The sequence below is a fragment of the Corvus moneduloides genome, chromosome 6 (genome assembly GCF_009650955.1).
Source record: "Corvus moneduloides isolate bCorMon1 chromosome 6, bCorMon1.pri, whole genome shotgun sequence".
NCBI classification, from domain to species: domain Eukaryota; kingdom Metazoa; phylum Chordata; class Aves; order Passeriformes; family Corvidae; genus Corvus; species Corvus moneduloides.
Genome location: NC_045481.1, coordinates 56,295,165 through 56,313,037, shown reverse-complemented (window position 1 = coordinate 56,313,037; position 17,873 = coordinate 56,295,165). Strand labels below are relative to the sequence as shown.

The window sequence follows — 17,873 nt, the reverse complement described above, 5'->3', positions numbered from 1 at the left end:
GATTTCAAAGAGCCTCCATAAAAAAATGCTTTTTAAGACATGGCAACTAAAGGATTTGTTCTCTTCAGTCACCACGTTCAAAGCACACAGGACAGAATGTCACTTCTTTCGACTCCACCTCTCTCTCTGGTTTGCCTATAGAAGCAAAACAAAACGAAACAATTTGCAGTGGGTACCAGCCAAAATTCCTTTTTCCTTCAGCAGAAAGTCTTACTCAGGTAGTAAGACTTTCCCCATGTTATAGAGACATACACAGACTCACACACGTCAGCCAGTTGTAGTGACCTCCTTTGGTTCCTGCCCCGGGGTGTCCCCGAGGTGCTGCTCGCAGCCCTCCCTGCAGACCTGCTGCCCCAGGGCACTGGGTGGCTGAGGCTCTCCAGACTGGGAGCGCTGGGAGTACCAGTCCTGGCAGCCTCTGCAGGGAGCTCTGGCTCCCTTGCTTTAACCCCATCCACACCCCGTTTCTGAACTGGCTTCACAAACTGCAGACAGGACTATAAACAACCACCTTGTTTCCACAGAAATGTCATAATTCCAATAACACTGAAAGCCATTCCTCCACTACATCCTCTTTGCATCGGTAGTTTCACAAAACACATACTGCCCCCTTTATATTCAAAGTGGCCTTCCTGATGCACAAGTTCAAACCCCAGCTATCATCTATCATCTTAACTCTTCTGGGACAAATAAAGTATCATGCAACAGACCATATGTGGATATTTCAGCAGAGCTCTTTAGAGTCATGTCCTGTCTACCCAGTGTGATCCATGGTTATTCTATTTTCGTATACTCAGAATAATACACGAAAAACCTCCATTTGGGTGCACTGCCTAAATAAAAATAGACACTGGGGCTGGGAGTTCCCTGTGTGACTTGGGCGATTTATATGCCCTGGGGTAGCTTGGGCATCTGCAGAGGAATTTCGGACACAGCATGGGATCTACAGGACACTCACTGCAGCTTGCAGGCATGCACAGTATTCCAGAATGTAAACCGGCAACAGGCATGTGCTTCAGCACCTGAAATGTCCCCTAAAGATGTGTGAAAATCAAATGTATGATGTATCCCTATCCCCCGGTATGTTGGATTCCAATTACCTTTACTTTCACAGGACTGTGTTGAGCAGTACTAGAGGAAATTCACCTACACTTTAAAAATGCTCAAACACTCATTCTCTGAAAATCAGATCCCCTTCTAGATCAGACACACAAAGGAGAGACCTATCTCTATATCTACCTGTAACTGCCAGGATGCTGATATCTGAAATACAAAATACAGATAAGACTATCAATCAGAGAGTATTAAAATATTCTGGTTGAAAGATAATTAATCAGCTACGGTAGGGGTAATATTTTAAAAATACTGCCTAAAGTAGGATAAACTATTTAGGCAGGATTTGTATGATGGAAAAATTAGAAGTTGAAGCATTATTTAAAAGTTACACAAGCATGCAGATGATCAAAACTGAGCAGAGTCATGACATTTAATAAAGGCAGTGTGGGCCTTTATCAGGTTCACTGCGCTCAGCGCTGTGGAAACTCAGAACCTGCTGTGGTTATTAGACTCGACAACTAAGTTTAGTCAGGATTTGGCCAGGTTTATAAAACAAGGAGGTTTGTGTGCAGCAGTCTTTACTAGCTGGGCTACTGGTTAGACTTAGTGATTTTAGAGGTCTTTTCAACCTTAGCAATTCTATTATTTTCTTGGCTTTCATTTTAGCCTCTGAACACGGGGAAAGTCACGCAATGTTCCTGGTGGTCTGCCACAGCTGAACAGGAAACCTGAGCACAAAACACGCTCAACACACCGGCAACACCGAGTGAGGGCTCCTCAGGTCTCACTGGAGCGTGAGCGCAGGTGTTGAGACAAACTAAAGAAAAGGTGACCAGCCTCCGTTTGGGAACTGCTGTCCTTACTCCCACCACGTTCCACTCCCGACACACCGACGTGAAGTCTGTTATTTAACCTGGTCCTAGAAAAACGACCAGGCAAGAAGCACTTCAGCTTTTAAGAGAGGAGAAAGGAAGGTGTGAGTGTGAGAGCGGGGGGAGTTGGTGGGGCGGGTGTAGGTGCCGCGACCGCGCCCGGGCAGCCCCACGTTCCCGCCCGGCAGCGACAAAGGCCGGCGGTCCGGGCAGGGCCGAGTCGGGCACGGCGGCCCCGGCAGGACCGAGTCGGGCACGGCGGCCCCGGCAAGGCGGTCCGGGCAGGGCGGTCCGGGCAGGGCCGAGTCGGGCAGGGCGGCCCGGGCAGGGCGGTCCGGGCAGGGCCGAGTCGGGCAGGGCCGAGTCGGGCAGGGCGGTCCGGGCAGGGCGGCCCGGGCAGGGCCGAGTCGGGCACGGCGGCCCGGGCAGGGCGGTCGGAGCGCGGGGCCCGCCCGCCCGGCGGCGGGAAGCGGAAGCGGCGCGGCCTGGCGCGGTGGCGGAAGCCGCTCCGCCTTTCCGGAGCGCGGCGTGCTCGGAGCCATGAGCGTGCCGGCCTTCATCGACATCACCGAGGAGGATCAGGTCAGTGTCCCCGGGGAGCGATCGCCCCCGGGCCGGGGGGTCTGGGCCGGACCGTGTCGGGGGCCGGCAGCCGGAGCCGGACCTGCCCCGCCGTGCGCGCCGCGAGCGCTCCGTGAGCTCGTCTGGGCTGTTCCCTACAGAGACCGAGCAGGCGATAGAGAGAAAACTGAACATAATGGCTGAAAGATAACCCTGTGTTTGCAGTTCCCTCTTCAGTGTTCCACCTCCCCGGCATTCGTTTTCATCGCTCCTCAGCCCTACTTTTTATTTAGCAGAAGGAAACGGGTTCACATATGGGCATTACTTAGGCAACTCGGGTTTGCAGGATTCTCGGTACTACAGGCATGGGAACTGGGATTTCTGTCTTTGAGCTGCTGCTTTCTCGTGCCTTTGAATTTGGAGGCTGCTTGTTCCCAGTGTCATTGAAGTATGTATATCTACATACTTCTGTACGTATACACAATGAATATAGGATGTGTATATATACACATTGGAAATCTCCAAGAACTGCACACGCCGCTACTTTAGCCCAGTTTTCACTTGCCATAATGCCTAGTACAGCCCCATCAAGTAGCTCGTCTGAAACATCCTCAGTTCAGCGGTTTGTCCCAGGGCATTTAGCTCTCTCCTCTGGTTCCAAAATGATTTGACACTGAATGTGATGTAAATGGCAGTTCGTGTCACAGCAGCCTCCCCGTCAGAAATGCTCTCTGCCAAAAGTCTCATGGCCTCAGATTGTTTCTGAAGGGTTATGGTTCTGCTGCTGAAGCCCTGAATTGTAAAGGTAATGAATAGGCCTGTTGCTGAGAGAAAGGTATTTCCTTGGTGTTGGTTTAAGTCCTAACAGTGTAAGGCAGCTCATGGCATTATAAGGCCGGGTTGAATTAGGCTTCGGGCAACCTGGTTTAGTGGAACATTCCCTGCTCATGGCAGAGGTGTGGAACAAGATGATCTTTAAGGTTCCTTCCAACCTAAGCCATTCTGTAATTAGATTAGAAACTGTTTTTAGGTTGTGTGAAGACAAAGTTCTGCCCTCCCTAAAGTGGCTTTGTTTATACCTTTTTTCTTTTCTGGGGAAGAGGCAACTAAACGGTTTTAATGTTTTTCTGAAGTTTGCAGAGGGAGTAAAAGATAGTAAAAATTCGTAAGGAAGTCACAAAAACTTACTACGCCTGCAGTGCAGTACCCAGTTGTAAGCGACACATTCATGCTGTAAGGAAGCCCAACAGCTCTGTGACCTATTCAGTCACTGGCAAACCAGAAGCAGGTGCAGCATCTGGCAGAACAAGAATCTGTAAGAAATTTAATTACTTTGACCTTTTTGTTCACAAAACAACTGTTTTATTTTCTATGTATTGTCTTTCTCTTTTTTAAGGCTGCAGAACTACGAGCTTACCTGAAATCCAAAGGAGCAGAAATCTCTGAAGAGAACGCGGAAGGCGGACTTCATGTGGACTTGGCACAGATTATTGAAGTGTGTGATGTGTGCCTGAAAGAGGATGACAAAGGTTTGCATCTCTTAAGTCTTGTTGGTTTTGCTAAACTCATCGCCATGAGTGCTTTCAAACAGTAAGAGCTGGCAGAACTTAGAAATGTGTAGCATGTGTTAAAACACAAGCCGTGCACCGTCATAAAAATGGAAGGGCTTATTTCCATCATTTCCATGGAATATTTGCATGTACTCTGCCCCTCCTTTCTCCAAAGATCCAGCACCCTTTGAAGAAGTCAGAAGCCAAGCTAGACTGTGCTTGTAATGAGGGCATAGAGACTTGTATGTGAAATAGGGGTTTTGATGCTCAGGTGTCATTTTGGGGAATAAATAATATTTTCCATATGTAATGAGTTTTGTTCTTGGCCTTTGCTTGACTGGTATTTGGGCAGACTGGAAAGAAGGCACAAAACCGGTGTGGTTCAGTTTGGAAAGGATGGAACACCACACTTAAAACAGCAACTGGGGAGGGTTTGTAATACACCTCATTGTTCTTGAGGGCGTTTTTCATGTGGTCTGGGTATCCCTTATGCTCCTGGTAAAATGTTTTACTGTACTTGGGCACTAGGTGTTACTATTCTCACTACAGCTACAGTTTTACAGTGGGCAGTTTCCTGGATGTGTAGGAAGAAGCCACTGTGTGGAACCCAGAGTTCCTCTGATTTCAGAGTTGCTTTGAGTTCAGAGCAAGAGTGTATCAAATACCACATTCTGTGTTGACCTTAGAGTGGTAATTCTTGCCTTACATGGAAATGTGTTGGTGTAAGCCCACCTGAGCCAAACCTCTGGTACATTCTGATGAATATCCAGGTTAATATCTTGGCTTTTTTTTTCTTTAAAAGTTCTTGCTCGTGCAAAGTGGTGATTCATATCAAAAGTAACTTTTCCGCACGAGAGAGCTGCTGATTGCTGCTTGCAGTTTCAAACAGCTGTATGGTTTTGTTTATGCAGATGTTGAGAGCGTGATGAACAGCGTTGTCTCTCTGCTTCTTATCCTGGAACCTGAAAAACAAGAAGCACTGATTGAAAACCTGTGTGAGAAGTTAGTAAAATTTCGGGAAGGAGAGCGCCCATCTCTTAGACTGCAGCTGTAAGTATTGTACAGAGCAAAGTGAGAAATGGTGGACTTTGCAAAGTAATCGTGCCTCTAAAGAGGAAGGATTATCTTAAAAGTCTTTAAATGAAAGTGTGGGGTGTTGCAGGAAGCCCTCTTCTACCTTTTTACTGTCATAAAATAGAAGGACCAGTATTTTTTCCTTGGGTATTAAAAAGTTAAAATGCATAGTTTTCAGCTTGTTTGCTGAAAATGAGCACAAAACCAGAAGCTGTTACAGCTCATCATGGATGTAAGGTGCTGCCAGGTGCATTGTCTGTACTTGCAAGTGTCTTAATAAAATATTTACGTGCACTCCAGTAGTGTTTTTTGAAACCTCTGACTCTGTTGTTGGTTGTTTGCGGTTTAGCCTGAGCAATCTCTTCCATGGCATGGACAAGAACACTCCTGTGAGGTACACAGTGTACTGCAGCCTTCTGAAAGTGGCCTCGTCGTGTGGTGCCATCCAGTACATTCCAACTGAACTAGATCAGGTAATCAAGTGGCCCATCAAGTTGTGGCCTTTGTATGAAACATGTTGTACCTTAATGTTACTCAGAGCTGATACAGACCATCTCTTACAAATTGCCAGAGCCTAAAGAAATTGCTGTGAAGATGATTAGAGAGATGCAACACCTCTCCTATGAGAAAAGGCTGAGAGCATTGGGGTTGTTCTGCCTGGAGAAGAGAAGGCCCCAGGGTGCCCTTATTGCAGTACTTTAGAGGGGGCTCATTAAAGAGGGAGAACAACTTTTGACATGGGCAAATAGTGATAGGATGAGGGGTAATGGTTTTAAGCTAAAAGAGGAGAGATCTTGATTTTAGATGTTAAGTTCTTGACTGTGAGAGTGGTGAAGCACTGAGCAGGTTGCCCAGAAAAGCTGTGGATGCCCCATCCCTGCCAGTGTTCAAGGCCCAGTAGGATGGGGCTCTGAGCAATTTAATCTAGTGGGTGGCATCCCTGCCCATGGCAGGGGGCTTGAAACTAGATGACCTTTTAAGGTTCTTTGCAACCCAAACCATTCTATGATTCTAAATAAGAAATGCAGAATACAGGTTTTGTCTTTTAAAGGCCCGTCTGCAGAATCTAAGTGAAGTTGCTGTCTATTTTTCATTTCTGATGGTGCTCATATATAGATGAGTGTTTGATTCCTGTGGTGGAAACCAAAGTGAGAAGCTTTGATCAAGAGTGAGGAGTCAAGTTCTTGTCTCTTGCTCTGGAATCAGAATATATGAGAATCACTCATCCTTAGTTAGGAAGTAATGTGGAGAGCACAGACTTTTGGCTTCTCATGGAAAAACTTCAGGTACAGCATGGAGAGCCTGCAAGTCAAAGGACCTAAAAGAGAAATCTCTGTGCAAGATATTTTTAATCCTTTTCTGCCTGGGAGAAAATGAGGAGTATTTGTAGTGTTATTTAGTCTTTTCCTGAATGCTTCTTTTTCATTTGTATTCTACTTAGGTCCGAAAATGGATTTCCGACTGGAATCTGGCCACAGAGAAAAAGCACACTCTCCTGAGACTGCTCTATGACGTCCTAGTAGACTGCAAGAAAAGGTATAAAAGACAAGTCATACATACTAGATAACTCTGTATTTTGATGTACTATAGGTGATCTGTAGGGAAGGTATTTCTCACAAGACTTGTAAAATCAATCTGTACCGATAATTCAATCCAAATATATTTGGGGGGGGGGGGGTTTAATATTTTTAAGCATTCCTGTATTAAACCAGTGTTCCCAAGAATATTAAAGTTAGTGGTGAATTAGCTGCAAACCACAGACTCCCAAAATAACACACTATTTCTTTCTATAAATACTCATCTTAGAGCATTGTAGCATTATGCCAAGTTTATTATTGCACTTTGGACATTTTAGTGCATGGTAGTGCTATCTCTTACTTAATGATGTGGGAAAGCTTATCAATCACAGTTAACAGAATCAGTCTTTTTATGTAAACATTACCTTCAGGACAGAGCTTTCCACTAGTCATGGAAATTAATGTCCACAGAATACCTGCTTGGCCATTTTGAATTACTATCCTGGATCATAAGAAGCATCTTTGATCTAACAAACTTGGCAGACCACTGTCTTCTGGCATGTAGAGTAATCCTCTGTGTATGGTGCCTGTAAATTAATGCAGGTCTTAACTGAGAGCTGTCATCAGTTTATCTTGCAGATGTGATACAGTGGATTGAGTGCCCTGGCCAGGACTAGAGAGGTGGGCTGCTGTCCAGTGGTTCAGAGTGTAGTTCCACAACAGCTCAAACCTACCTAAACTGCCCCTGTAGTTTGGAAGGGGGATGTTGGGGGTGTGTGTTGCTTGCTCCTGCCTTTCCACTTTGTTTTCTGAGTTACTTTTCCAAGATTTTTTTGATTTTTGTGGTGAGGCAGCATCAGGACCCCTCCACTGGTGACTCACAGTGGTACCAGAACTGCGCTTGCGTTTTCCGCGTTTGCGTAACCTTGTACTGCTGCAGAAGGAATGTTCTGTCCTGTATCCTCTGTTCCTGCCAGTCCCTGAGTGTGTTTGTGCTCGTGTGGGCATCTGTGTGACTGCACAGGGGGTTGGACTGGGGACATGACCTTGCTGGGGGTTTAAAAAGGCAAGTGTGAAGCTGTCACAAGTGGAGAAGAGTTCCTTCTGTCAGGACAGTTGGCTTATTCTGCCCTGCTGGAATTGTAGCCTGGAAATGCTGCATCAGCACAGCAGGATCGTTTTTGACTAACCTCCATTTAGGGATGATTAATCCTCATGGAATAGTTACTCTGTGAACTACAGTACTGGGAATTCCTGTTTGTAACACTCAAATGCTTTTGCATCGATAGTTCTGTATGGCAGATTCCAAATGGTCAAAATAAATTCAGGAATGTTAATCACAGATCTTTTCCATGGCTTATTGCTTACCTTGTTTCAGAAATATTACACTGATAACATTCCTGCTCTTTTAAACACTTCCCATCCTGTTGATTTATTGCGAGGTTTTAACTAGTTTCATTCCCTAACTTAATAGCCAGCTATTTTTAGCTAGCCTTGCTGTCAAATCAGTGGATTAAACTTCTACTTTTTGTTTCCACTGCTACCAGTAACCTTGCTACTAAATGTTTTTTGCTTACTAACCATAGGTGATATTTTTAAGATAGCCAATAAAACCTTCCACAGACCCTGTTAGAAAGGACTCCTGCACTCAGTGTCCTTACCATGGGTTGCAGCAAGCTGTGCACTGAGCGGAGCAGCGTTTCAGAGCACTTGCACTTCCCTCCAGAAAAGAAAACAAGAAGTGACCCTGGCACCTTTGACCTGGTTCACTCTCCTGGATCAGTGGGCAGTGTTTGGAATAGTATGGGAAACTCACAGCAGCATTCCAGCTGTAGCACTCAGGAATGTTGCTCTATCTAGCAGTATGGGAAGATAAGTGGGAACTGAAGAATAAGTGATAAAAATCATACCTCAGTTACCATTGTTGATTTATAATCAAGGGAAAAGAACTACCTTGTTGAAGACAACTTAATTCTTTCATTTGCTTGATTTATGTTTTAACTTTGCTCAGTGTGGCATAGGAGATGGTTTTCCATAGCTAACAGACTTTCTCACAGTGGGTAAATTGGTAGTTAATAGATTGGTAGCTCCTAAAAAGCAGATGATGCAGAGGTTGTGTGGTGTCCCTTTTCCTACGGTGATAAGTAAAAGTTTGTTTTATCAGACCTTTTCTAGCCACCTTGATGCAGTTTAAAGCTGGTCTCTGCTGGCAGGATCCAGCAGCTTTAGCCCTGCCCAAGTTAAATTCAAACAGGTCTGGCAGGTCTGGTTATTAATACTTGTAGCAAAAAGCTCAGCATGTCAGGCACCTGTGGAGTAATTGTTTCATTTAATTTTAGTTCCATTTAATATCATGTAATGTAGAGGGACTCGATTCCAACATGTCACTTAAGTCTCTGAATGCTCTGTTGTGGTTTTTTCCTTCCTTTTATCTACCATCACTCTTAAGCTCTCACTGGCCTTTTGTCAAGTTATGCATCTGGACTGGCAGGTGGAGCCAAGAGCACTTGTTCAGGCTGTTTTGCTAGAAAATATGTTCACATTTGCACCTTAGGTGAGACACATTTAACAAAGAACTGTGGGAAAATAGTGATCTGTATGAGTGCTTCAAACATCCTAATTTACAGTAGTAATCTGACACGAAATAGAATGTAAGACTAAAGGCCTGCCATATTTGCTGAGGTTCACAAGAATTCAGCATAGAAAGTTTGGGAGTAATTGTAGCATTCTGTTGTTTCCTAGAAATACAAGTGACAAATTCCACTCCTTCCCCACTTAAAAACAAAACAAAACAAAAAAGTGGGGAATTGAAAATACTATTTGAAATTAGTTAAGTGATGGTTTTCAATTTTTGCTCCTAAGGGAAAGATTAGGACAGGAAAAGTGCCAGAAAACTGTAACACAGCTCTGAAGTGTACGAGAACAACTGCTGAAAAGCTTTTATTAAATAAGGAGTTGTGTATTCTTAGGTTGAATAGCATGTGAGCTGAGCCTATTTGATTGAATATATATATAGTGCCAGTCCTGTATTAAACTGGTCCTTTGTCTCCTAGAACATCTAGTGTTGGTAAGATTTCACCAGTGCCACAATCAGAGTCAGTCATAGACTGATTTACATGCAAATGCTTCTCTCATATATAAAGCTGCCTAAATTAATTTTTTTTCACTGATACAGAACTGCCAGTTCATTTATGTCAATATTGGTTACCAGTGCAAAGCATAACCTGACCTCTTTAATGCTGGAGTTTTAAAACAAATATTCCATTAAAGCTTATATCCCTGAATATGCTTCTGGAATGTTTTGGGATCTACAGAAAATGCCCCTGCCTGGGGACAAACTGTCTTTGTTCAATGTACATCCAGATTACATATGATACTGGCTGTTGCCCATGATATCCTAACTTTTGTGCTGCACATCTCTCTGATCTGGTGAATTCTCTGAGAATAAACTTCCCCCTATAGAGTGGCTGTCAAACAGTGGTATGGTGAAATTTCAAATAAGTGCCCATATAAAGACAATGTTATTGTACTACAAAACCCATTCAGACCTGTGCTGCTGTATGGGTTAAACCTCTGTCACAGCACAGAACATACTGGGTATGTTGTGTTGGTTTGTTTTTCCCTGTGCAGTTTATGCCATTGGCCTAAGTCATTAATGCAAATTGAAACTCCATTCTTGCAGTGTTTTGTTTTAAGGAAAGTTGTGTGTGCTTTTAGACCACATGGGATAATTTGTTGCAAATTTTGCAAAAAGCATCAGTGGTCGCTGGCCTTGGTGGTAAAACTGTTTGATGAAAATAAATAAAATCTGTTAAAATGACACAGTAACGATCTCTGAGCTGGTTTGCAGTGGTATTGGTGGTGTTTACAAAATTATCTGGGTAGACAAGGCTGTAGGTTTGCTCAGTTGCTGAGGAGTTGTTGTTTTTCTAAAAGCTGTCTGTCAGAGCAGTGCTGGAAGCTGTTTGCTTCACAGCAGCCTCAACCAGTCTCATTGCTGGCTGCATAATTTCATCAATAAAATGAGCAGCTCTCACTCTGAATACTTGAAGAAAGAATCTGTGAAAGAAGAGAGCAGCTTTTATACAGTCATTTTCCTGACCATAAATATTCTTTAAGAGATGCCATTTTACATTTGAAATAAACTTTGCAGCGCTACTTATTGCACAATGATTAAATCCAGATGTGCATAAGAGGAGCATTCTAGTGAACCATATAAAGCTGTTCCTAGCTCAGAAAGCTTTTTCCATAACCAGCAGGTAATTTATCAGTTTAAGAGAATGAAATGAAGGGTGAAGATAAACATTTTGTAGAACAAGAATTGAAAGAATACATCCAGTTCATTTGTTCTCTCCACTAGAATTAAAATGGATCATCTACATCTTTTTCAAGTGTAATTTAATTTGACCTATAACATCATAATGGAATTATTTAAATATTTGAGTGTCTTGTTTGAACTATTTTTTCAGCAGTCCTGAGGTAATTTCATTTTTTTTTTCTATAGTGACACTGCAGCAAAAGTAATGGTGGAGCTACTGGGAAGTTACACAGAGGACAATGCTTCCCAGGCTCGAGTTGATGCTCACAGGTAATACTGACTTCCCAGTTTCCTTAAAAGTAACTTTTCCTCAATTGTCAAATATTTTGATCATCTTATTATTAAGAGTATTGAGTGGCCTGACAGGTCAGGGGCCCTGCCATGGCCTCTTCTGTAGCATTGCTGACTCAATCGAGAGTTTGTTTCTGCAGTCTGCAGTAGGTCTGGTTGTTTGTAGGCACAGCCAGGTTTATTCCAGTGTGCAAGTGCACAGGAGTGTTCCTGGTCACTGCTGAGAGAGATCAGCCTTGGGTAAGGACTTCCTGTACAGCAGCGGTGCACTCAAAATCTGTACTGGAATCCTTTATTTCAGATTTTTTTACTTTTTGCCTGTTTTATTATCTAACCTTCAGCATTCTTTTCAAATATAGCACTTTCTCTTGAAAAGACATTGTTGCTGTCTTGTCTATGAGCAAGTACAAAGAATGAGAACTGCACAGAATTAAGCTTACCTGTTGGACAAGCTGGGACTAAATTGATTTGTAACAGTGCATTTTCCCCACTGGCCAAAATGAGTAAATGCCTGTATTTTGATGTTCTAACTATCATGATTTTTCTTAGGAATTAGTTATTTAAGTTCTGCCAGATGTGCACTATCAGTAGTTCTCAAGGGAGTTGTTTATACTTAACCACAGAGGAAAATCAGGATGACTCCTTTGGAAAATTAGTGTCAGTGCGGAAGTGGAAACTTCACTGGCTACCCTACAGCAACCTGCAGCCTGTGCCTCTGAGAGAACTCGTGTGCCCAGGGCTGAGTCTGTGCAGAACTCCCATTCTCCTGGTGTCCTTGTGTGGCAGAGCAAGCCAAGGCATCTGATGTGCTGCTGAGAAAAGCTTTCATCTGGAGTTCCTGTTTCTAGTCTGGAGCTGCAACTGATAAATCCTGGGCCTTGCACTGTTTGGTGTCGGGGTTTTCTCTGTTTTGTGTCATATATTCAAGTATAATTAAATCTTCCCAAACAATTCTATGACATTTTAGGAGGACAGTAAAAATGCCTCTAGGAATGAAGGCTGTGCTGGAAAGAAATGCATAGATGGAAACTGTAGGGTGATCTGTGGTTTTACCACATGGCACATTTATTTTGGGATACGGGACAAATTACTTAATGCTTTCTGTTCCTTGGTTTTTCCATCTGTAAAATGAAGATTAAAATTGGAATGTGACATGTGTTACCTTTAAAAATAATTGAAAACCTTTGTGTATTTCTAGGAACAGCAAATTGAGTTGCCCTTAGTCATAAAGATGTGTATTGCTTTGAAAGTAAGCATTTTCCTTTTCTTGTTAGATGTATTGTACGAGCATTGAAGGATCCAAATACCTTTCTCTTTGATCATCTTCTTGCCTTAAAACCAGTCAAATTTTTGGAAGGAGAACTTATTCATGATGTAAGTAACTTTGTTTTTAGTGAGATGGTTTGATAGCAGTAGACTGCTTTGTTTTAATGTGTCTTTTGAAATCCATTAGAATAGTTATCTGTGTCAGTAATCCTGAGCTGCAATGGGCTATTCCTTTTTATAGTCTTTAAAATTAAAATTGCATGTGAAATGTTTCCCTTTCAAAGTTCCAGAAACTCAGTTACAAGTCCCATCCTCACATGAGTTCTGTAGCAAATCTTAAGTCTGGGAAAAGGAAGTAAGCTCAACACAGATAGCCCACAGCTATTGACAGAATTTCAGCTCTTAACATTCTGTTCAATACCCATATATCTGTCCAGCCTGCAAGATAATATTTTAACTGTTCTCATACTTGTTTTCCATCTTTTAGCTTTTGACAATTTTTGTAAGTGCTAAACTAGCATCCTATGTCAAGTTTTATCAGAACAACAAAGACTTCATTGACTCCCTGGGTAAGTTTTCAGATCATTGCATTTCTGACTATTTGCGTAGTTTAAGGTATGGAAGCCACAGAGTTCTTGAGTTCGAGTCCATGTGTTGAAGCAAGGAAATTTCGTAACAGATGAGAGTTTGTAGACGATAACCTCTGCTAGATGCTGAGTGGGCCATCTGACTATGGTTTGTTCTTTGAAAACAAGCTGGTTTATGGCTTTGGAAGAGAACTATGGTTTTACCTGCTGGTTTTTTTCTCTTAGAACTCCCCCCCTGAAAGGTTTAACACAGTCGTACTCTAGGCTAGGCCAGAGATCATAACTGCATTGAGTAAACCACTGGCTTGTATAAATCTCCTGGTTTTTTATGATGAATAACTTTGTAACAGCAAATACTTCTGAGCAGTAAGATAAGGCATGTGATAGTGTGTGTGTGTGTGTCTGCATGTGCTGATGCATTAGACCCAGCAAGCCACAGTCTGTCCCAGTTAATTTGTTTCATCACATGAAGCAATGTGATGGAATGTTAATGTCAGCACCCTCTTTATTTACACACTGTGGAAAAAAGGAGTAGTAATTAACACTCTGACACTCCCCCGTTGATGTGTAATTGACTGTTTCAAAGGAGCACTGGTTCATAAGCTATTGCATGCATTAAAATTACGTTTTTTATATTCCAGCTTTTTAGGACAGGGGTCAGTGACAATGCAGAAATTGCTCAATGATGCAGATTTTTTTATTACTGCATTAAGGTTTTGACATATTGGTAATGAATAAATGTTTCCATAAAAATATGGGGGTTTTTTTAATAACTTTGATTTTGAAATGACACTTAAACACTGCATTGGATGCATTTGAGGAAAGCCATAGTTTTGCTAAAACAGAGTTGAGTGCAGCCTTTTAACACATGCATTATTTTGTTTAATGGAGTGTGATATAATTCTTAGAATAATTGCCCTCAGAGCTTTAAAATTGTGGTACTTTGGGTATTGAAATGATGGAAATACCAATGGGATTTTTTGGTGGATAAAATTAGCAGCAAGTTTTTGGTAGCTTGTAAATGTGTATATAGGATAAGTGTATCTTTAGTCACATGTATCTGAACATTAGTTATGCAGACATCTTATGCTTTTCTTTCTCAGGGGAAAGTGGGTTTTGGGTTTATCTTTTAGGTCTTTGTCCACAGAAGTATTTGCTGAAATTGCTGTTACACCAACATTTGAATAAATTTATAGAAAATTAATTATACATACATGTAGCAGTAACTGTATTATACTCAATTGTTGTGATTTTTTTTGCCTTGTCTCCCAGTATCTGTGCTTCCCTCCATGAATTAATTCAGTGTGTCAGCTTTCAATATATCTAAGATTCATATAATCTTAGTAAAATCCTTAAATACCAGTGTAACTGTTTTGAAAGACAGTCTTAACTTCCACTTACGCTGATTTCTCACCTGCCTTATGGTGTGCTCAGAAACTTGGTGTGTCTTTGAGCAGTGGACAAACAGATTTGGAGGCAGCACAGATGGAAATGCTGGGAGCTGAATGGTTCAGCCTTGGCTTTGAAGAACAAGGACAGTTTGGTCTGGACAACAATGCAATTATTAGATGAGGCATTCAAAAATGATCTGTTCCCAAAAGCAATGAGATTTTTAACCATGCTTTAGAGATTTTTTTTAAAATAACTTGCTAAGATACCTTTGTTTTAAAGGCTATTAGTAATAGGATTTCAGTGGCAGTAGAGCATGGGCTGTAGGTGTAGCCTTTCCTGGACCAGGACCAGTTAGAACTGGCCCAGAAGAGCTGTGCAGTGAAGGCTCCTACAGGTGGCATCAGTTTGTTACAATTTGTTGTTTTATTAATGCTGACAATTTAGGCCAGCAGTAGCATTATCTGTGTCAACTGCATCGCCCTAACATGGCCACAGTTAATCTGGTATTATCAGCAGTCTTTTTTGCAAAGTTAATCAGCACCTCATTTGCATTTGTTAATTAGGGTTAATGTGTGCTAATTGATTTTTTGATGCTTGTAGAGTTCCATTAAACCCAGTTAGGTATAGTTGCTGGTGCTCCTCATTCGTATGAATTATGGTGATCACATTTTTGTTGAATCGGTGCCAAATAGGAAACCTGCATCATAATTACAGCTAATTAACACAACATGATGTCCTGCACTAATGTGCTTCCCTGCTAGTGCATGGGTGTTATAAATTCCAAACTTACATATTTACTGAAGCAATGGGAATGTTTATAATGTCATTGTAGAACAAAATGATTGACACTCATTTTTAAGGAACTTCTACTGGATCTTAGTTGGTACCTCATGGACCTTGGGATTAAAAAATGCCTTGTTTCATCTCAGTGGCTTAACTTGGTTGACCTAGATGTTTTTCCAGAAAAATGGTCTCTGATTTAGACATGCAAGGTCTTGGCACAGTTCCTTGTGCTGCCATTCATGCAGTCATGTAAAAGATGTAACCTGACCTTGGCATTGGTTCTGCTGGTTTCGAACAACACTTTTCTTGGCCACACTGGATGCTTACATGGAACTTACGATGCCTTTTTTGCTGTGGACAAACAAATTCAGTACCAAAATGCTTTCTTCTGGCACCACAGTGTTATGTTCTGGAACCAAACTGTGAGAGGTTTGTTTTCCAGAAGCTACAGGAGAATGAGTGGGGAGGCTGTAAGAAGGTTTTTTGGCATAACCAGCTGGGGATTTTCCATTTTGTTGCATTGCTGTTCTTCCAGGTGATGCAACTGAAAAATTCACTTGTACTCTCACCACCTAAAATTCTGTTCAGGTGATGTTTTTACTGCTCAAAAAATAAAACTTTTCTAGATAATACATTTTTACTAAAAACAACTGAGTCTTGATGAATTCACAATGAAACTTGCTATTTTAACAAAAGACAAGGCAGATGCAGGATTTGATATTTTACCTCAGAAAAACTGCTGTTGATAAGGAGAAGTAGAATATATTTTAATGTGAAATAAATTCGAAATTATTGGAAGCATATCTAGTAAAAATAACATGAAAAGCAAATAATTTGTATGATTATAATTAAATCATTAATTAAACTATCAACACTTTTACTCAGGCTTGTTGCATGAACACAACATGGCAAAGATGAGGCTCCTTACTTTCATGGGAATGGCTGTAGAGAATAAAGAAATCTCATTTGACACGATGCAGCAGGAGCTCCAGATCGGGGCTGATGATGTAGAAGCATTTGTCATTGACGGTAAGAACTGTGGTACCACTCTGCACACAGTGCTCATGAACAAGAACTTTACAGTCTTCTAATGCTGAGTATTAGAACAGTATTAATTTTAACTTTTGTGCTTTTTACAAGATAAAGCTGCACAACTTCATGCTTAAAGACAGGCCCAACTGTTGTGTTTTAACCAGTGTTTTTCTTCTCAGTGACAGGAACTGTATCTCAAGTAATTCTTTACAGAACTAATAAATTGTTTGCAGGTTTAATTTGTTATCTGGTTTTGTTTGCTGTCATTAAAACAGGATGTGTTTGTAGGGGAGAGAAGTTCATAAAAATTGTACAGGATATTACTTTAATAGGTTGGCACCAAACAATAGGATTCGTGCATGACCTTCATCTTGTTACATCATTTTGCTTTTCTGCCTATTAGGCCATTAAAACCAACAGCAAAAGAGATTAAGTGAACTGCTTATGTGTTCTTATGTTTGTATTGATCTAATTTTGAACCGTTTTTATGCTGTTTAATACCTTTGCACAATCATGAAAATGTTGCTCAAAACAGCATTGGTTTTTTGCAGCTGTAAAGACAAAGATGGTGTACTGCAAAATAGATCAGACACAGAGGAAAGTCGTTGTCAGGTAAGACAATTCTTCATAGCCTTTTGCAGAACTTAGTGTGTTCTAATTATTTCCCTTATATTTGCAGAATATTTTAACTAGAAGCAAGGTATTGTTCCTATCAGTTGCTGGTAGTTAAATAGTTGCTATTTATCATAATTTTATTAAAGCTCACACTGAATGTGATTAGCTTATTTAATGAAAGAGTCCTACTTTCCAGGACATTTCATTTAATGACCTACTAGTGACAAGAATACTAATCACTGTTGTTGCTTTAAATATTTGGGAAGGCTGCAGAACTCTCTTAACTGGTAAAGTGCAGCCATTTCTAGAGAGAAAATCAGAATTTCCCTGTTTGCTCATGAGAGGAAAGCAATGCTATAGAAGAATAATTAGGTGAGTGCGAGATCTCTAGTAATCTTCTTCCAATTTTGTTTTACTTCTCCAGTCACAGCACACATCGGACTTTTGGAAAGCAGCAGTGGCAGCAATTGTATGACACTCTAAACACCTGGAAACAAAATCTGAATCAAGTGAAAAACAGTCTCCTCAGTCTTTCAGACACCTAAGAATTTTTTTTTTTGACCTAGTAATATTGCTGTAGGTGAATTTTATTCAAAACTTTGACAGTTTGTGAATGTTTCCAAAAAATGTATGCAATTGGTTTAAAGAAGCTAAATATTCTAAATAGCCCAACAAAAAAAAAAAAAGAGGCAATAAAACTAACATGGGAAAATGTCTTCTGTTGATTTTCTTACATAATCAGCAACAAGAAAAACTGGCAATATTGGTTATGTTGCTTTTGTTCGTTTTACAGTATGAGGACCTTTCTTTGCAAGATGTGTGGGGAGGAAGGGAGGGAGGTCAGAAAAATGATAGTGTGAGTATTTGTAAAGTAAGAGAAAACTTCCCTTAGACCCAAGGGAGGAGAAATGTGACCCAATGGAAGTGAAGCTTCATGAAGCCAGATCTGCTGCCTTATC

General features: G+C 41.3%; 1 protein-coding gene across 1 annotated transcript; it reads left to right on the top strand.

Moving 5' to 3' along the window:
• The first annotated feature begins 2,403 nt into the window (after positions 1-2,403).
• EIF3M (eukaryotic translation initiation factor 3 subunit M) lies at positions 2,404-17,629 on the top strand. The gene is made up of 11 exons (XM_032112041.1): positions 2,404-2,510; positions 3,886-4,018; positions 4,951-5,089; positions 5,463-5,586; positions 6,555-6,649; positions 11,135-11,218; positions 12,514-12,613; positions 12,993-13,074; positions 16,153-16,296; positions 16,851-16,911; positions 17,339-17,629. The coding sequence occupies exons 1-11, from the start codon at positions 2,469-2,471 to the stop codon at positions 17,457-17,459; spliced, it is 1,125 nt and encodes a 374-aa protein (XP_031967932.1). The 5' UTR covers positions 2,404-2,468; the 3' UTR covers positions 17,460-17,629.
• The last annotated feature ends 244 nt before the right edge of the window (positions 17,630-17,873 follow it).